This window comes from Alligator mississippiensis, chromosome 9 (assembly GCF_030867095.1).
Source record: "Alligator mississippiensis isolate rAllMis1 chromosome 9, rAllMis1, whole genome shotgun sequence".
Lineage (NCBI taxonomy): Eukaryota > Metazoa > Chordata > Crocodylia > Alligatoridae > Alligator > Alligator mississippiensis.
This window is the reverse complement of record NC_081832.1, coordinates 10,983,570-11,001,859: the sequence shown is the minus strand read 5'-3', so window position 1 is coordinate 11,001,859 and position 18,290 is coordinate 10,983,570. Positions and strand designations below refer to the sequence as shown.

Here is an 18,290-nt window from a genome sequence, read left to right as displayed (position 1 = left end):
AACCCTTGGATTTAAAAAATATATGTATCACTTAAATATTTTGAATCTTTTGTGTTTTTTTCCCATAAAGGGGTCCTGCAATTTTGTCCTTATTTTTAGGTACTTGCATGCCTGATATGTATTCTAGGGGTGTATGAAGCGGACTGTATTTGATTCAGATTCAGCCTGAATCAAGGACAGTGACTCAATTCGTTGATTTGGATCACTGTCCCCAATTTGATTTGGCCGAATCTAAATCTGAAGATTCGATGTTGATTTGGAGAATCGGCAATTCAGCTATAGATACCGCTTTAAATGTTTTTTCTACATACTTCAAGGTAGCAGGCGCAGCTTGTGAACACTGTGATGTTGGGGCAGATGGAGGGTCCCACAGGAGCATGGGGGGGCCCATCGTGTGCTTGGTGGCAAAACCAGAAGTGGACCAGAAGTATTTCCGGTCCACTTCCAGTTCTTCCAGGGAGTGTGCAGGGAGGTCCCCCCATGCCCCCTTGGCTTGGCAATTGGCCATGGGGGAACCCTGGGTGCCCCCCCCAGACCTAGGAGGCACCAGTCAATGAGCCGGGGGGGGGGTGCAGGGCTCCTCCCCCCCAATGCACTTGCTGACAGACCTGGAAGTGAACTGGAAGTGCTTCTGGTCCACTTTTGGGTCTGCTGCCAAGCGTGCTGGGGGGACCACCCCCCCACTCCCATGAGACCCTCCATCTGCCCCAGCATCGCAGCATTCACAAGCTGCCTGGCACGCTGAGGTATGTAGAAAAAACATTTAAAGCTGTGTCTATGTCCGAATCCGTGAATCTTTTCGAATCAATTCGGAAGGCTCCGATTCAATTCAGAAAAATTAAATGGTCTCCTGATTTGATTCGGATTCAGAGATTTGGGCACCAAATCAGGCTGAATCTCCGCCGAATCAAACCAGGGACTAAAGTTTTGCACCGCCTTAATGTATTCCGAGTCATCTCCAATTGGGAAATGACATGTTTCAAGAACTATTTATTTACAATCATGTTACTCTATGTATAAACTAGACATATATTTTTGTTCCATTTAAAAAATCTAGGACATAAGATTTTTTCCATGTTTTTAATGTCTAGTAGTCGGAATTCCTTCCAGCCAGACTTACTTACTTAATGTCTCATGAATTGAGTCTAATAACACTTGCCTATAATCTTTAACATTTTCAATAGTTTTGTTTTATGAGATGATAAATTAATACATCAAAGAGTACGCAAACTGAAAAAAAACAATAAAGGACATTAGCTATGGTAAAAAACAGAAATAAATGAAAAGTTAACTCGGCTACACAGCACTGGCAAAGATTTTACAAGGCAACTAAATTTAATCTTTTAACCACTATATATGAAGCTACAAAACTTAGAATCGGTGAGGCGACATAGTGAAAATGGGTCTTTCTTTGACTCACTTTCATTATTTGGATATCACAAAATGTTCCAGAGAGTAAAACACATAAGCATTTCAATAAGGAAGCAAGTGAAAAGCCAGAAATTGTTTCCAATCAACTCTAGTCATTTTATACCAGGAGCTATACCGGCCCTTGGGGATTCTTTCTGTGCTACGGCCTCCTGCTCTACTGATATAGGTGCAGCGATCACAGTTACACAGCATGTTAGATCCTAAACAAGTTCTGCTGCTGATTTCAGTGGGTCAAGATCAAGCCCTGGCTGAGATTCACAAGTTGCTCTCCTGCATCATGACAAATTACTGCAAAGGGCAGTGCCTGATGTCATGGTTCTTACCCCCTTGTAGAAATGAGCTGCTTGACAGCCACTCACTGGGAAAACTGGAATAGGAGAAGTGCCTGGAGGGTGAGTTGGTCTGCAAACTGAAAAGCTGTTGCTTCTATTAATGGCTGTGGTGAAGCACTTATCTGCCTCCATTCATATTCCCACTCTTTGTTAATTAAGCTCTGAGTTTTATAGTGTGCATCCTCTAATTTAAACACACAGTCATGCATTTCATCCCTTTTCCAGTTTGCTTTCCTATATCTCTATCCAGCAGCCTGGATTGAGATGCATACAAAAGTGCCTGTATTGTACCTTAATAAAACCTTCCCTGGGAAACATCAAAGCAGCATGGTAGAAAACACCAAAAACCAGGCCAGGGGCCAAAGTGCAGCTCAAAGACCAGTTACATGTTGCTCCGTGTCCTTTGCCTCTCTCATTGCAGACACCACACTCCAGTCCTTTCATGGTGTCAAGTCGCATTATAGAGCATAGATCAGATAACTTACACTAAGATGGAAACTTTAAAGCTTCTGTTTTTTAAGGTTTGGCATGTTTCTTGCCGGTGATTTAGTATAGGCACTTCCCTGCCTCTTTAGGCACTTAAATAACTGTCCCTTAATCTCTCTGATCGTCAGTTCTCCACTGTCACAATGGGAATGATGACAGGAGGCAAGGCCTCAAGAGACTATCTTGTTCAAAGAGACATGAGCATTTGTAGCTACAGCTTACTTTGTCAGATGCTGCGCATAGACGTCCCGGGGCAGGGGCCGTTTGTGCATGCCACAACATTGGCCTTTAAAGTGGCTTAATGCCCTTTTGCACTGCTTTAATGGTGCAGCTGTTTGCACGCGTCAGCAGCGTAATGCATGTTAAAGGACTCTGAGATGCAGCAAAATAAAACATCTTGGAGGTGGTTTAGTTTGCCACGAGGGAAAGCGCTGGGCCCTGTGCATCTCAGGGGCTGGCTCCACTGGAGATAAAAAAAAACTGCAAGCCTGATCTTTTTTTTATTCCTTCCTGGAGCCTGCCTGCCTATACGGGGGCCTTGTGCTTCCTTCTGCAGCTGCGGTGCCCCCCGGGACTGCTCAGGCCTGGTGCTTGTGGGTGGGTGCCACCGGGGCGGGGGCCACCACTGCTGCAGAGGGAAACACCAGCTCCCCCCGCTGCAGCTCAGGGATCGCTCAGCCCACCGGCAGCTTGCCCTCCCCTCCCCAGTGCCGGAGAGGCCCGTAAGCGTTGAGCCCAACCCCTGTGTACACGCCACGGGGGTTTACTTCACCCTAAACTGACACGGTGTTTTTAAAGACCCACCGCTTCAATGTAGGGAGAATTAAACCAAAGTAAACCTCCATGGCATATACAAATGCCCTGGGTACTAAATAGAAAGGAATAAAGTCATTTAAATAGAAAGGATAGAGAAAGGGGGAGGGAAAAAAAATCAGTCTATGAATTTACTTGATGGCATGGAAAACTATGGGTACAAAAAAGGCAAAAGTCATTAGGAAACCATGTTTCTTCTTAACATGGGGGAGGGGGGGAGATTAAAATAAAACCAAAGATTATAATATGGAAAGAAAAAAACCCCAACTCTTCCTTTGTCAATGTGTTTCCAATAGATGATATCTTTGAAATTCTTGGAGACAAAGAAATACTTGGAGCTGTAAGCAGCTTCAGTTTTATCAATCTGTCATTTAGCATTCAAATCCCTTAGTTCCTGTTTTTGAGATTATTTCTCCCTGTGCCACAGGGCTTAAAGAGAACTGTTTACAACTGTTTTACAAAAGAACATATACTGGTGTGGGCAAGTGGTGGGTGGGAAAGCAAAGGGCTCCTTAGTATGTGTGAAATCATGTATCGTAATTAAAACTTTAACAGAGAGCTTCTTTGACTGCAAGCTCACACACAGCACAACACATTTCTCACGCTGGCGTGCAGCGAGTTAAGTCCGTACGTTTCATTTTCAATAATAGAACTCTTCCTGCTTAATTCTCCACCCAAGACGCCATGCAACACAATGACAGACAATGCTTCAAGGGGCTAGGGAGACATTTCTTGCAAGGGTTTGACACGACAAAGCCATGCCAGGAACAATACATCCCATGCCATATATATACACTCCATGCCAACTTCAGCCCCGCCAAGGATGTCATCTATAGTGATAGTGGGCAAACAACAAAAGCTGTCTCAACCTCACCAAAAGTGTGAGGAACCAGACCAAAGAAGCAGGATGCAGAATATACAACTGGTAGACAAAACCAACCTCAACAACAGAAACTACTTAAAACAGATGACACCAGCAAAAGGGCTCAGCTCAGTGACAACTGCTCAGACTTCTAGCCCGAGTTCTTTCATTTTTCTGTGAGAGTTTATTTAAAACTTACGGCACTGTCTAGTGGCCCTCACTGCTTAAATACAAGTGTACGTTATGGAGTCATACAGCAATTCCAACGTGGTTCATTGCTGACCTGAAACACTCCTCTGAACAAACAATATTCAGCAAGGTGGACACGGTGAGCAGGAGAAAGGAGAAGATCAGTAGCAGCCTGAGTCTTTGTGCTGCTCTCTGTAGCTTCAGTGGCAATGTCAGTGGAGTAAGTAATGCCGAATCTGGCCTTAACTATGCAAGTCAGAGATAATAACTATGGAGCTTAATAATATCACATTTTTAGAGCCGTATATATATATAAAAAAAAAAAACACAAAAACTTCTGCATCAGCTCGCTCCCTAATGTGCACTGCAAAGCCCTAGAGACAAATGGTAATGAAAGAAACCCCTGGAAATAGCACAGCAGGAAAGTCACTATGAGAAACTAAATGTTCTTACATAAATGCTCAATGAATTTCTGTGAGGAGTCAAAATTTTGGGTAATAAATACCTTAAATACGCATACTATACTCTTAGTTCAGTCATTAGGAAAAAAAAAGCATATCAAAAGAAAGTATTCTTGCCAACACTTTTGTTTGTATGAATCATGGCTCAGTGAAACATTTCAGGCATATCATTTATCTTTTCTTTGGCTTAAATAGTAAATGCTTCATCAATTCATGAATTCTGTCCTTGTTTTAATTATGCTGCGTTCTGAATGTAGTTTTGTAGACCACAAAAATAAAGACTGGGTTGCCAAACACAGAATGTTTGTGCAGTTTCTAGGCTAAAACTGTGCAGTCTATTTCTCTTCATTATCAGCAATGTTATTTGTTATTTGCTGAGGCTCAGGTCAGCGAAGCTTTGATTTGATCAAGTTCTTATAGATCCTGAAAATCCCAGTCCACCAGAAAGAATTATGTGCCAACATCAATAACTTCATTTTTTCATATTTTGTGAGACCACAGACACAATAGTGACAATATTAAATTAGCAGATGTTTGGAGATTTTTTTAATGTAATTTTAAGGCTTAGTTCTTCTGTGCCAGCATGTGTGTAGATGTGTGTAACCCCTGTATAGGGTATGCATGCATTTGAAGGCCCAAATGGTATTTAAACAAAATTCCCCAACCCCATTGTAATCAAGAGTTTGATGGCATTACTATTATATACCTTTTTTGCTGTTTAAATTGGTTATGAAGTGTACACTCTTGGCTTGGGTGAAATGGGACTTAGATAGGTACGCTTTTTGGCTATTTAAGGGACAAAACACAAGCAAAAGTGTCAGGCATTTTAGTGTTAAGCTTAAAATTTTACTCTCACAGCCCTGTTCTGCCATATATTCACAGTGAATGTCAACTGAGGCCGTAACCCTGAAAACATGCTACCTATTTGTCAAGGGGGCTGACCAGATGCTTATAGTTAAGCACGTGCTTAAGTGTCTGTAGAGCAGACTCTTCAGCAATCCATGGAAATCCCAGGTAGCAATTGTGGACTGAGACCCACATCCTGCAGATAGTTATGGACATTCATTATTGCTCTGATTGACCCCTTGGGTTTCAAGAAGGCAATTCCCATTAGTAAAGTTAATCAAGTGGGTAAGCAATCACAGGACTCGGGCCTAGGGTAATCTTGATCATGAGGAAGGCGTAAACAAGGTCATTCTCAATGAGAAGTAGACACATTTCTACCATGTATTTGAGGTGGAAAACTCTCATTTAGATGTGGACACATCTGCATTCCTGGTCCCCAGCTATGAATACTCACATTTGAGCTCTAACCACTTGAAGATTTGTAACATGAAGTGTTTAGCACCAACTCCTGGATAAAGCTACTTCTGACTGTTTATTTCATTATACCATGCATGCTCCTGTTCTCACCATTTGCATGAACCAAAACAGCACAAAATGTGAACTGCCCCTTTTAAATCAAATATGCAACATCATGATTGTGATTTTGGTGGATTATATGCTGATATTAAGAAGCAGACATTGGCCACGTCCACACAAGCAGGGGCGTGCATTTGCAGCAGCACAGATGGTAGTAGCACAAATTTGTGAGGTCTGCAGTGGGACACATTGTCCTTCTGCTCCATGTGTTGGCTGGGGCATAGGGTGTCTCACAATGGGGCTAGCCAGCAGGCAGACCCCACACTGAGGCACCCTGTGCCCCCATTAGCCAGGGAGTGGTATATAGATGTGGTGGCTGGGGCTCGGTGTGCCTCGAGATGGGGAAGCAGGCAGCCCTGGGCTGGCTGCTCCCTGCTTCTGCATGTCTCAGCATGGGGGCTCTGCTGTGGCACCCTTGCACTAAGGCATGTGGAGTCCGTGTCTCAAGCACCGTGCACCCCAACCAGCTAGGGAGCAGCTGACCGGGGTGCAGGGTGCCTTAGCACAGGGGCTCTGCAGCACAAGGAGCTGGGGGAGTAGGCAGCCCCGCTACCCCGGCTCTGCAATTGTCCTGGCACGCGGCACTTGGGCGTGCTTTGTGCCGCTTATTTTTGCAGGGGGTTTTTTTTTTGCTTTCCCAGTAGGAAATTTTACCCCAGCACTACAAATTAGCAGCAGGGCACGTGGTTTAATGTGCAACGTGTGTGGTCTGTGGTCCTGCAAAGAGGCTTGCAGTGCCACAAACTGCATGTGCCTGTACGTCTGGATCCAGCCATTGTGTCCAAAGAATTTTGTTTTAAAAAAATAATAAAATAAATTGAACTGGGAATCTTACGCATTTGTTTTTAAAGATGGAAGACATACATGTCAAGGCATGCTCTTTAAATAAAATTGTGAGTATTTTTGGATGCATTGGAAAATGACAGACTTTCTAAGGATAATTTGCAAACTGGGAAAAAAGGCAAAATATATTGAATAAATTATTCAGTATTCACTCAACTCTGTCTTAAACAGTGGGCGAATTTAGATTCAGTAGGCCCAAGTGAGTATAAATACAGAAGTGTCCATCTGTACCACCTTATATGTTAGGAATTAGCTGTCTGAGATACCCAGTGAGATTTTGAAGGACAAAAGGCACAAAAGTGCATTTGTTGTCCAGAACGTACGTTTTCCATTCTTATTATAAAAGAATACCTACAGCCAAATCTTTAAAAATTAAATTGAATGATAAATTGATGTATTCTACGATTGATATTTTAAAGTTTGAGGCTAGAGCTCATATACAAAACTTGGTGGGGAGAAGAGGTAGAGACTGGAAGGGAGAATAAGTTTCAAAATAGAAACCAGAGACCCAGTGTTGGAAAGAACAGCGTGACACTATAAACCCAGGTGCTCAGAGCTCATAGGTGTCTCTTTGTGAACTCTCAACACTGTTCCAAGCAGCAATTAGCAATACTCAACCATTATTGTAACTGGATGAGTTAGTCTAGGTACAGCAATATAATAATTACTGTTAAAATTACGCTTTTCCCCTATTAAATTCTGATTAAAAGCTGTGTTTTTCTAGAGTCAGGATTTTTACCCAGCAATCATACAAAAAATATTTGAGCTAATGTTTCTGCTGGGATCACAGCAACTAATAAGGAAATACACCACTTTACATCAATTGAGGGCTTAGCCCTTTGAGCAGTGCAGCCACAGTCAAAGTGCAGTTATACTCCAAGTCAATCCTGTAGTGATATGAGACTTTCCAGGCAAAGTCCCTGAAAAAATAGCTCATTCTGTGTACTCAGCTGGTAAAAAGCAGCATAACTATTGAAGTCAATGGAGCTGTGATGATTTACACTTGGTGGGGATAGAACCTAGTAGAATAATAAGAACCTATTAATGGTAATTTAGGATCAGAAACAGATCAGATAACATTTCCTTCTCCATCCCACTAATTCTACTTTATAGGGCTGATGGCACTGAATAAATTAAATATAGTAAATCACCACACTTCTTTCTTGGTACTTTACAGCAGGGGGTAAATCTTCCAGCAAGAAGTAAAATGACCAGTCACAAACCTAAAACCCCTCAGCCGTTTCACCAGAAAAACAGTTAATGATAAAAAAATAATTACTCGCCTAAAACTCCAAGATCTAAGGATCATATCCATTTCCAGATCTGCCCCTTGACTGCATTGTGGCCTTGGGCAAGTTATTTAACTGCTTTGCACCTCATTCTCCCTGTGTAATGCCTCAAACATTTAAAGAACTGTATCTCCTTGGATGAAAGGCACAATATATTAAAGCACACCGAATTGCTGCTGTATTTTACTCTTTATTAAAGGCTGTGACTGGGATGTATGATATGCAATAAGCCGTAAAAAGTTAGACTTTTATAAGCGTGATCTGAAATGTGCCCAAAGAGTTTCCTAAAACGATCCAGTATCAGGCACTGAGCATCTAAAGCATGAAAGTCACTTACATTTCCAGGTACATTTTTTTCTTCCCCTTGCAGCCAGCTGCTGTTCATCATCTAAACTAATGGGGCATGACTCAAGCTAGCTTGACTAAGTCTTTGGGAAAAATACAAATGAACTTACACTTGAGGTCAGACACCACCAATTTTGTCATGAAATGCATACCCCAGCTTTTATTACTCTGCCAAGGAGGACTCTTCACCCTCCACCCCCTCCTGCCAAACCTGCCTGTCAGGGAGTTACCATACCAGTGCTAAGAATATCCACTATTCTCTGGCTCCTTCCTACAGCCATCATAATGCAATACTGTCCTGCACCATTAATATTCCTAAGAGATTTCATTAAGAAGGAAATTGATATTCCTGTTCAAACACTTGCCTTCCCCTGTGGGACATCACTTGGCGTGCTCTGTAATCCAGCAGCCTCTTCTGCTGTGATGCCTCCGTCAGGAATGTCTGTAGCCTGACTCCCCTCTTGGGTTTCAATTTGTGTTTTACTCTTTTCCTTTCCCTTTTCCAGTTTGAAGAGTCTGTCAAAAAAGGTTACTTGCTTTGGCTTTGACGGGGCAGCATTCTCTCCCTCAAGTGATGCTGATGCTGCTAGTTCGGTTTCACTAATGGATGCTGCAGAAGGGGTCTGGTTTAGGTTTTTATGCGAGCCTTCCTCTGGTGCAGCTGTTGCTGGAAGCTCGACATTCTCACTTGATGCTTTGTTCACTTCGGGCATCTCTGAGCTGACATCAAGCTTAGCTGATCCAACTGATGAATCTGTAGCTTGCTCTTCAGTACGTCCTGGTACAGGCCGTGAAAATGCCAAGACAAAACGAGATTTAGCAGCTGGCATGGGCTTCTTGGCTCCATTCCCAAGATTTTTTCCGTTCACATCAGAAACGGAGCTTATCTCCATTGTCTTCTGGGAAGAAACAGCCGCATTATCTTCTACAATACTTGCCCTCGCATCCACTGCAAATAGAAACATAAAACAGCAATTATCCAACCAACCAAGGAAGTTGTACTAGTTATTCTATTAATTGGGGTGGCCTCGATCTTTAATAAACTCATTCTAAAACTCAGTGCTTGAATGAGGACCGTACACACTGTTACATGTTAAAAAATGAACCAGTTGTTCTCTTGTTGCTGCTTATCTATGGGGCCTGATCCTCTGAATTTCTGAAGTCCTCTAGTCTCATTAAAATCAGCTGAAGCATTGGGTATTCAGCATTTTTCAGGATCAAGCGCATTCTCTCTCTGTCTCTGTCTCACACGGACACGTGCACACAGAGTGATGTGCTCGAGCCATAGTGAGGTATTGGGTGAGGCTTGTGCTAATTTAGCCCAGTAAGTAGGGAAAAGAAGAAAAAAAAAAAAAAAAAAGAAAACACTGACTCAGATGTCTGCAGCATTAGAATTAAGCAAACAAGTACTTTTGTTTTATTTGGGATTATTTTCCTATCAAAATTAAAAGGAAATTAAAAATATCTATAAAACTTGAGATCCAGCTATGTTAATAAATCTTTATTAACTTAAGTTAACAAAGTTAATAGGAGTGGGGAAAAAAATGGAGTGTAGTAAGAACTGACTTGATTTGCTCTTTTAACAATATACCTTTTAGAGTGGTTGTACCTCTTCTGACTCGCTTTTCCAGCTTTTACTCTAGGTTTACTATGGATCTGATTCTCCTAATGGTAGCTCCATTGCCTTCAGCAAAATTTACTGGGTTTAGACTGAATGAAGCCCAATAGTATGAAAAGAGAGACAAACAAAGGGAAGAAATGGAAAAATGAAGCACAGTGACCCGACTCCTCAGTGAATGGGAAGAATGCAGCAAAAGCTGATCCCATCATTTCCTTCTATTTTGCTTTAGCCAGTTTTATCCCTTTGACATTTTATTTTTATTTTATTTTATTATATTGGTATAATATTGATATGGTAGCTCGGGGCCTATCATGCTACATGTTGAACAAACATATTCCAGATCCTGCTAAAGCTTGATAGGATTTCTATATTTACCTACAAACATTAAAAGAAAAAAAATCAAATTTGAAGGTGCAAATGTTATAATTTTACTCAGAGTAGCGCTTTGTTTTGGAAGGGGCTCAATTGTGGGATTACTTTTGAGCCCAAACTATGCAAAACATCCTTTTTTTTTTTTCCATTTAAACAAAACATGCACATTTTCTAACCTACCATAAAAAAATAACAACAAAATTTAAACCAGAAGTGTGAAATAGTTTTCCATTTTGCTGCTATGTTTGCATTTTTGGAGTGCAGTTCTCACAAGGCCCCAAGTGATGTTAGTGAGGCACAAGCAGAAAAAGCAACATGCTCACAGTCAGTGACATCGCTGAGCTGATGGCTCACTTCAGTAGATTATAAATTGAAGGTCACAGTGAGGCTCCCTAGGATACATTTGTTTTATTCTGAGCTTTTTCCATTGCCTGTGTACAGCCTGGGCCTGTTTACTCCTTGCAGAAACCACAGTGTTTTTCTAAGCTTTTCCTTGGTAGAGAACAAGCAGATTCTCATTTGCAGACTGTGATAGCATGCCATTCTCTACAGTGAATGACTGTATTATTGCCATTTTTTTTATTGGTGTAGTGTCTAGAGGCCCTAGTCATGTTTCAAGGTGATGTAGAAAGGCAGAACAAGACAGTCCCTTGGTTCACGTAGAGGCCATAAATCTCATACACACTCTTTCCCAGGTCTTGATGATGTTAACTCAGTGACTAGGTAGCATATACTCTTGATAATCCTTGCAATCACTCTAGGGTTTCTTACCAAAATAGAAACAGCTAGGAACAATCATAAAATGCAGGGACAAGAGAAAGAGCAGCAGGAGCTCACTGCTCTTCGAAGGTGAATGCAAACTGAAAAGCTTACAACCATGAGAGAAGCAGTTGATGTGAAGGGAAAGCTTTGAGGATAATATTCACGATCACGGCCAGGGTCTTGCCAGATGTCAAGATCTCTAGTTCCTTTGACTTCTCCTATTTTACCATTTTCATTCTGGCCTTTTTTCAGTTTCTCACTGTGCTTTGCATTTGAACAAGTGCATGGAAATAGGCGGCACAACTATTTCCACACCTTGCTTGGCAGGTAAATAGATGTTATGTTCTAGGTTTGTACTTTAAAAGGGAATATTGCCCCTGGCACAATATAGGTCCTGTCTGCTACTGTTTAGGTAAGAAAATAAGCCACGTGGCCCAAGTCTGTTTAAAAAAAAAATATAGTATCTAAATTTGTTTCTGCAATATTCACTATGCATCTGCTTCAGCGTGTGAGTCTACATAAGGAAGTTTTCACACAGGTGCTCAGTAGCCACTTAGGATCAATTTGGGTCCACTAATTCTTAATATAATTCCCTCTTGGCACTCTGGAATTTTTCCTGAAAAGAATTAAATTATCAGGTCCTTGCTAATTAATTTATTAACAGAGAGGAATATTGGGAGGGAATCTCCAAGAAGACAGAAATGGAAAACAATCCAGAAAAAAGAAATAAAAATAATAACCAGTTATTCCTTTCTTTTAGGGAAAGAAAATTGCATCAGAAAATAATCATAGCAGATACTGTGTTTTGGTTACATGTCATACATAATAAGTTTTTAGGTAACTGAGAACATGTTTTAGCATTAAAACAGGAAGATCATCTCATGTTAAAAACAAACAGGTTGTGAATGCATGAAAATATTTATTTTGCAATTACCCTGGAAGGAATGAAATATATGCTTTGTATTGCGTCTGTTGGGCAAATGCCACTCAAACTTTGTTTCAAGAAAATTCTGCTCATACGGCAGGTGTAAGCAGGTCATGCCATAAGAGAGCTCCCTTTTACTATCTTCTTTCCCCCTTGCACAGGCATGAGAATATTCAACTACTGAATTGAACCCTAGATGTAGGCTGAGGTGTGTTACATGGGAGGAATCCCATAAACCCCCACACCCAGGGCCTATTTAAAAATTCCTGGTACATTATTTTATTACAATTGCAGCCTTTGGGAAGAGACCAGGAATTTTACGTGTTAATGCTAGAGGATTGTGCATAACTAGAGCTGATTGAAAAACCTTCAGCGGATGGTTGCCTTATACATGAGGCAAAACTGGATCAGGCTATCACAGAGACTTTCAGCAATGTGTTTAAACAAAGAGCATGAAGTTGTACTTATGTCAAATGAATTGCACATTGGAGAGCAGCATGAAGCAGTTCTGTTGAAACTGAAATGTTTTAGGGAAATGTGTTGATTGACAAACTTGTTGATGGGAACAAGTCAAAACATCTCATTTCAGCTTTCCCATTTTGTTTCAAGAATGTCAAAATGTTTCATTTTCATTTACATACACCTGCAATTAATTGCAAATGCAGCAATTAATCTCTCTCAAGATCAGAAAGCATCTGCACAAATGCAATCTAAAATTCCCATTTCTGCTAACTCTTTTTCGCAGCCACATGAGTTAGCTTGGGCCTTATCCATCTCTTAAATTACTCAATGTGATACCATTGAACTGGGTACCAGCAGAGCTCAGGAACCCCTTTTCTGCATCTCCCAACAGTACTTTCCTTTCTAATGCCATCCACTGTCAATTCTCGGTGTCCCATGTCCTATTCCTTAGTGTCCCAGTTCTCTGGTATTTCTAGGGTGCTTAGATGATAACAACACAATAATTTTTAAGTCCTACATTCTTCCCCATCAGTAGATTTCCAAGCACTTTACACAAGTTGGTATTAATAGCATCATTTTTCAGATGGGACACACACACACACACACACGCGCATGTGTCCTGCCCAATGCTACCCACAAAGCCCTGAATGTAACATCAATCTCTCAAGTCCCAGGCTAGTGTGCTAAGGAGTTCAAGGTCAGTCCAACATGACTCAACAGGACATTGATGACTGACATCAGTGTATAATGACTTCCAATACAGCCCACGGTGACTAAGGTTGTATTCTTTTTGCCCTATAACTACTCTGCAAAAAGAAAAAGAAAACTTGAGAAAATGGGCTAATGAGAGAAACAAATGCTTTAAGAGATTTTTGTCTAGTTTTAAAATCCCAGTTCAGCAAGGCATCTAAACACACACTCAACTTTAAGCCCATGTGCAGCCCCATGAAGGCAAGCTTATTCTTGGAAGCTTAGAGGGGTTAGGGCTGCAGGCATTTTTATTACTTTCATTAGAATAATGTATGGAAAAAGTTCACAATTTTTTCAATATTACACAGTTTCCTGCTCCTTCTGGTTTAAAAAAAAAAAAAAAAGTCTTTTTAAAAATGTCTGACATAAGCTTTCCTTTGCAGGTAGCCTCTCCAATCGGTCGAGTAACCACATACAATTCCAAAGTTTGGATCTGATGCTGGAAATACACACAGCAGGGACTGGTGTGGTGCTCACAGAGGAACAAACGGACCAAGAAAAATCATAGCACTTCAACAAACCAAGTTCATAGGTCTTATTTGATAAAAAAGGGAATAAAAGGTACAGATAAAATGACAAGGCTTGCATTTCAGGCATTGAGATCAACATAGATGCAAACATCAGGCTGGATTGTTTCTTTTTTTAATTTCTCCTGCCACCCCAGAGACAACACAAAAATGGTGTATTATACGTTTAAATCTGATGAATCAGATATGGAATTGTATCTGGTCATTGTGGAGACTCCACCCAGAAACTCACAGGCAAGCAACATGGATTACAGAGCACCGGTGTATAGTGCCAGCAGTGAGATATCCTTTTTACGTACATGCATATAGCTCTACACAGAGGGATTTACAAATATAGGCATGAGTGAAAAGGTGACAACCAGACATACATGGAGAAACGATGTCCTAGATGCTAGTGAAAGCTGTTCATCAGAAAAAAAGGCAGGAATCTAGCAAGGCCCTTATCTTGTGGAAATAACAGATGTCAGAAAAACACTTTCAAAGGAGCAAAAGTAATTCTCATGCAACTCCTTCAAAATGACTTCTTAAAACTACTAGCATTGTGCTCCTACATCTGGCTTGCAGCCCAAATATTTGAGTCATGCTATATAAATAAAATATACCAGGTACTAGGAATGGTTATGAGTCAGAAGACAGTATCATAAAACTGTTCACTGTAGGGTGAGCATGTCCCAGCCCATGTTTTCTTGCTCTTTTCACTAACAGCCCAATAAAATGTGTGGTCACAAGATGGTCCTCACATGAGAATGAGGGAAAAGGAGCAACTAGCCCTTCCTCAAAGATGGATCTAAGACCTTCCCCCAGGCCTTCGAAGGGCATGGATCTAGAACACAGGTTGCTTCAGCCATTTTCCCTTTTGCTTCATCTGTGATACCTGAAGCCGAAGAGACACAATGAAGATGAAGAACAAAACCCTATCAAGCCATCCACAGGATATTCTGTCAGTGGAATGACACTATTTACAGCTATGCAAAAGTCTTCCTACAGGGAATTTCCAACTTGTCAACATTTGTTTTCATCCTGAAAAGGGATAAAGTTATAACGTTGAATCTTTTTTAATGGAATTGAAATTTTGAAAGAAATTGCATTCGGAAAGCTCCAAAGTTTCCTTTAAACGTTTTGAGTTATTACAAAACATTTCAAGATTCCTAAAACTGAAAGCTTGTATTTTATTTTACAGAGTTGACCTCAAAGAGGTCCTTTCAAATCAGATCAATGTTAAGCTACATTTCCCTACTGGAATCTATTTACTCAGTAAACTGGCTCTACAATGCATGGCAAAAGATGTACTCCCCAAGGAAATTAGGAAGTATGTGGGACCAAAATTATAGCTCCTATTAGGAAATGCATGAAGGATCTAGAGTTTAATTTTCTGTTTTGAAATTACATTGAAAAAAAAAAAATCTTAAGTGCATCAAACAAAAGATTTGAGGTCATGTGCCTCTAACCCAAAATCAAATGCTTCCATTTTGATTTTGCCCCTATGGAAAACAGAAGTTTTCCTGTAGAAGACAGGCACTATATTGAGTAGCTGTAATGGAAGTTGTAAATATTCATTCATATAAATGTTGGTTAGGTAACCCAAGTAAGGATTACAAAATATTGACCTAAAATAATATCTCCTTGCTTTTCCAGGAGGATAAACACAGCACGAAGACAAGGTAAATACAATGTGCAGGGCTTGATACACATCTATTTTCAGAAGCTGAGCTGGGGCCTTTTGAGAAGACATTAAGCAATAGGGTTGTGTGCTGAACAAGGCCCGCATGTTGAACTCCCAGTAAAACAAATGTTTTAATTTTTGTTTTGTTTCGTTTTCCTGCTTCCTTCTTTCACGGCAGCAGACAAACTGACACTGCATACGCTCTGCAGTAATGGACTATTCAAATGGTGGCAACAGGAGCCACTCACATTACTCGCTTAAAAGTGACTTAGTAGCAGTGGGGTTTCTTGTTTTTTAAAAATGTTGCATTTTACAGGGTTGTTACTCAGCCACAAAAAGTGAGCCACTATGCTGAAACAACAGTTTTCTAGCTGGACTGTATGTTGGATTAACACAGGGTAGGTGCAATCAGAATTTTAGACAAGTATTTAAAAAAAAAAAATTAAAATATATATTTAGATCCTATAAATGCTAATACTATTTGGATAAGTTCCCAACAGTTTTTTGCCATGACCCACTGCTGGGAGCAGGGTGTGGTGGCAGTGGCGGCAGCAGCCTGGGGACGGGGGAGCTCCCGGCAAATGGCGTGCCTCGTCCTTTATATGCAGTGCTGTCGGCGTTGCCCCCGTGACCCTCATTTGGGTCATGCCCCAAGGTTGGGAACTGCTGATTTAGATGCTATTTTTATATATAGTATCTACATATAGACATATCTATCCATTTGTATCTAGATAGAAAGGTTCAATTTAAACTTAATTTAAACTTAAATAAAATTACTTTAAGCAGAAGTACTTCTTTTTCTATTCCTGTTTGTGAATGTAATGCATTCTGACTCACACATGTACCCCCTCCCACTGGCCACGTCCCAAGTTACCTTCTCTAGAGCCTTTGTTAAATCTTGCTCCTTTGTTTAGCCTTCAGTCACTAATCTCTGGTTTGATAAAGGTGAGGGCAGCTCATCAGCAAGGATTATTCACATGAATACTATTGGACTGTTAGCTAAAGAACTCTTCAGTACACAGATTCAGCTTCCTACTTAGTTGCAAAGTTGCCAATTATTATTATTAATAGTAATAACAATAACAAGAACAGTAAAATATTATCAGCTAAAGTATCTTTGTTACAGCTCAAAAACATCTTTATATTCTGAAATACAATTGTCCCATTAGCTCAGATAGTTGTTTTACTCTATGGTTATTTTAGATACAAGAAAGCTACATATGGCACAGGTACTTTGTTTAGAAATGTAATTATGGTACTGTGGCATTATGGTGTTTTTAGGAATTCACCAATAATAACAGAGGCACTAGACTTTAATGGCTGGGAAGGGGCCATTATGGACCATAGGCAGTGTTCTACATTTAAAATGTCCATCATTGTAGACTAGCCTGATGGACTGTAATAGCTCTGAATGAGCCACTGCAGTGAATACTGTACACTGAAAAAGGATTCTAAACACCTTACTTACAAGAATGAATTAATTTGTCCTTTTTCAAATATTCAGATTTTCACTGTTTTTCTACACACCTACTGTGTGCCTTAATTTCCTCCCACAGATGCTTACAATGTTGTTGGTATGGTGTTGACCTCCTTTAAGTCCCCAAAGGCTGCATGTATTTATCTGACTGACCCCCTAATATTTTGATAAGAAATATGAGCAGAAAAAATGATGGTGTATTCTTCAAAGCATAAGATATTTGTCTCTTCTACAATTTTTCTCCCCCCCCCCGCCCAGCTAGTATATTTCTTTTAAATTATTCTTCAAGAAATAATTGTAAAAATAATGCTATAAGGTATACTGATCATCTACTGCAGCTGCTTTATATTCTAGTGCCACTGCATTATTAATACTAGAGTTAATTAGCCATGCTAATTAAGAACAAATACTTTTAGAATGGATCCTTAAGAAGCCCTATACTGTCATCACACTGACTCCCAAGACAGGGCTGGAAGATATTGCTCATTCATTTCCCATTCTCCATGCACCAAACCCTAAAAATGAGTGTAAGCCTTGGTGCACGTGAATAAGCAGGATTATTGATGTTCCAGTACTTACAGCAAATTATTCACAAGTCTTTTACATAAGAGAAAGATCACCGAGAAATCTGTCAGTTTTGAGCAACTAATTAGTTCAAGTATTTTGCAATCTGCTTGAGCAAATTTCACAAAGAAAAAAAGAGTGATGATGCAGTGAGTGTTGCCACACACATATTTTAGAAGCATGAGGGCCAGAAAGCCAGCAACAGGTAGAATGGTCAACGTCAATAAGACCTTGGGTATGCAAAGAAGGACTGTAAGAGCGTTCATAGAAATATGGTTGGTCATCTGAGCTTGAGCACCACAGCTCCAGCCAGCATTGTTGGAGAGTTCCCAAGACTGCATGCTTGCCTTAAACCATCCAACACCCATTCTGAGACAGTTAAGTGTAGTCCAGGCCCTGCAGAGCAGCTGCCATCTTGAGGGGCGGAAGCTGCTACTGGGGATGAAGCTCTTTAGCTGCAGTTTTTGTGCAGCATATTTCCTGTTCCACTGATGGGAGGTCCATGCTGCGGATGACATGCATTCACAGATTTGATGAGCTTATTGGCCTGAGTGGAGAACAGATTTTGAGACTTCAGGCAATAGTTGGCTTTCTGGCTTATGAATACTATGCTGGAGTGCACAGAATGGGCTGGATCTTGTGCTTTGAGGCCTAGGGCCAGGGCAACAGCTTGTCACTGGATTTTAGTGGAGAG

General features: G+C 40.6%; 1 protein-coding gene across 6 annotated transcripts in view; it reads right to left on the bottom strand.

Moving 5' to 3' along the window:
* BCAS1 (brain enriched myelin associated protein 1) overlaps positions 1-18,290 on the bottom strand; it is a 112,219-nt gene that overhangs the window by 44,720 nt on the left and 49,209 nt on the right. For all 6 annotated transcript variants that reach the window (XM_059733134.1, XM_059733135.1, XM_059733137.1 and 3 more), the window contains exon 4: positions 8,839-9,422. In XM_059733134.1, the coding sequence (XP_059589117.1) occupies positions 8,839-9,422 (584 nt within the window). The remainder of the gene's footprint in view (positions 1-8,838; positions 9,423-18,290) is intronic.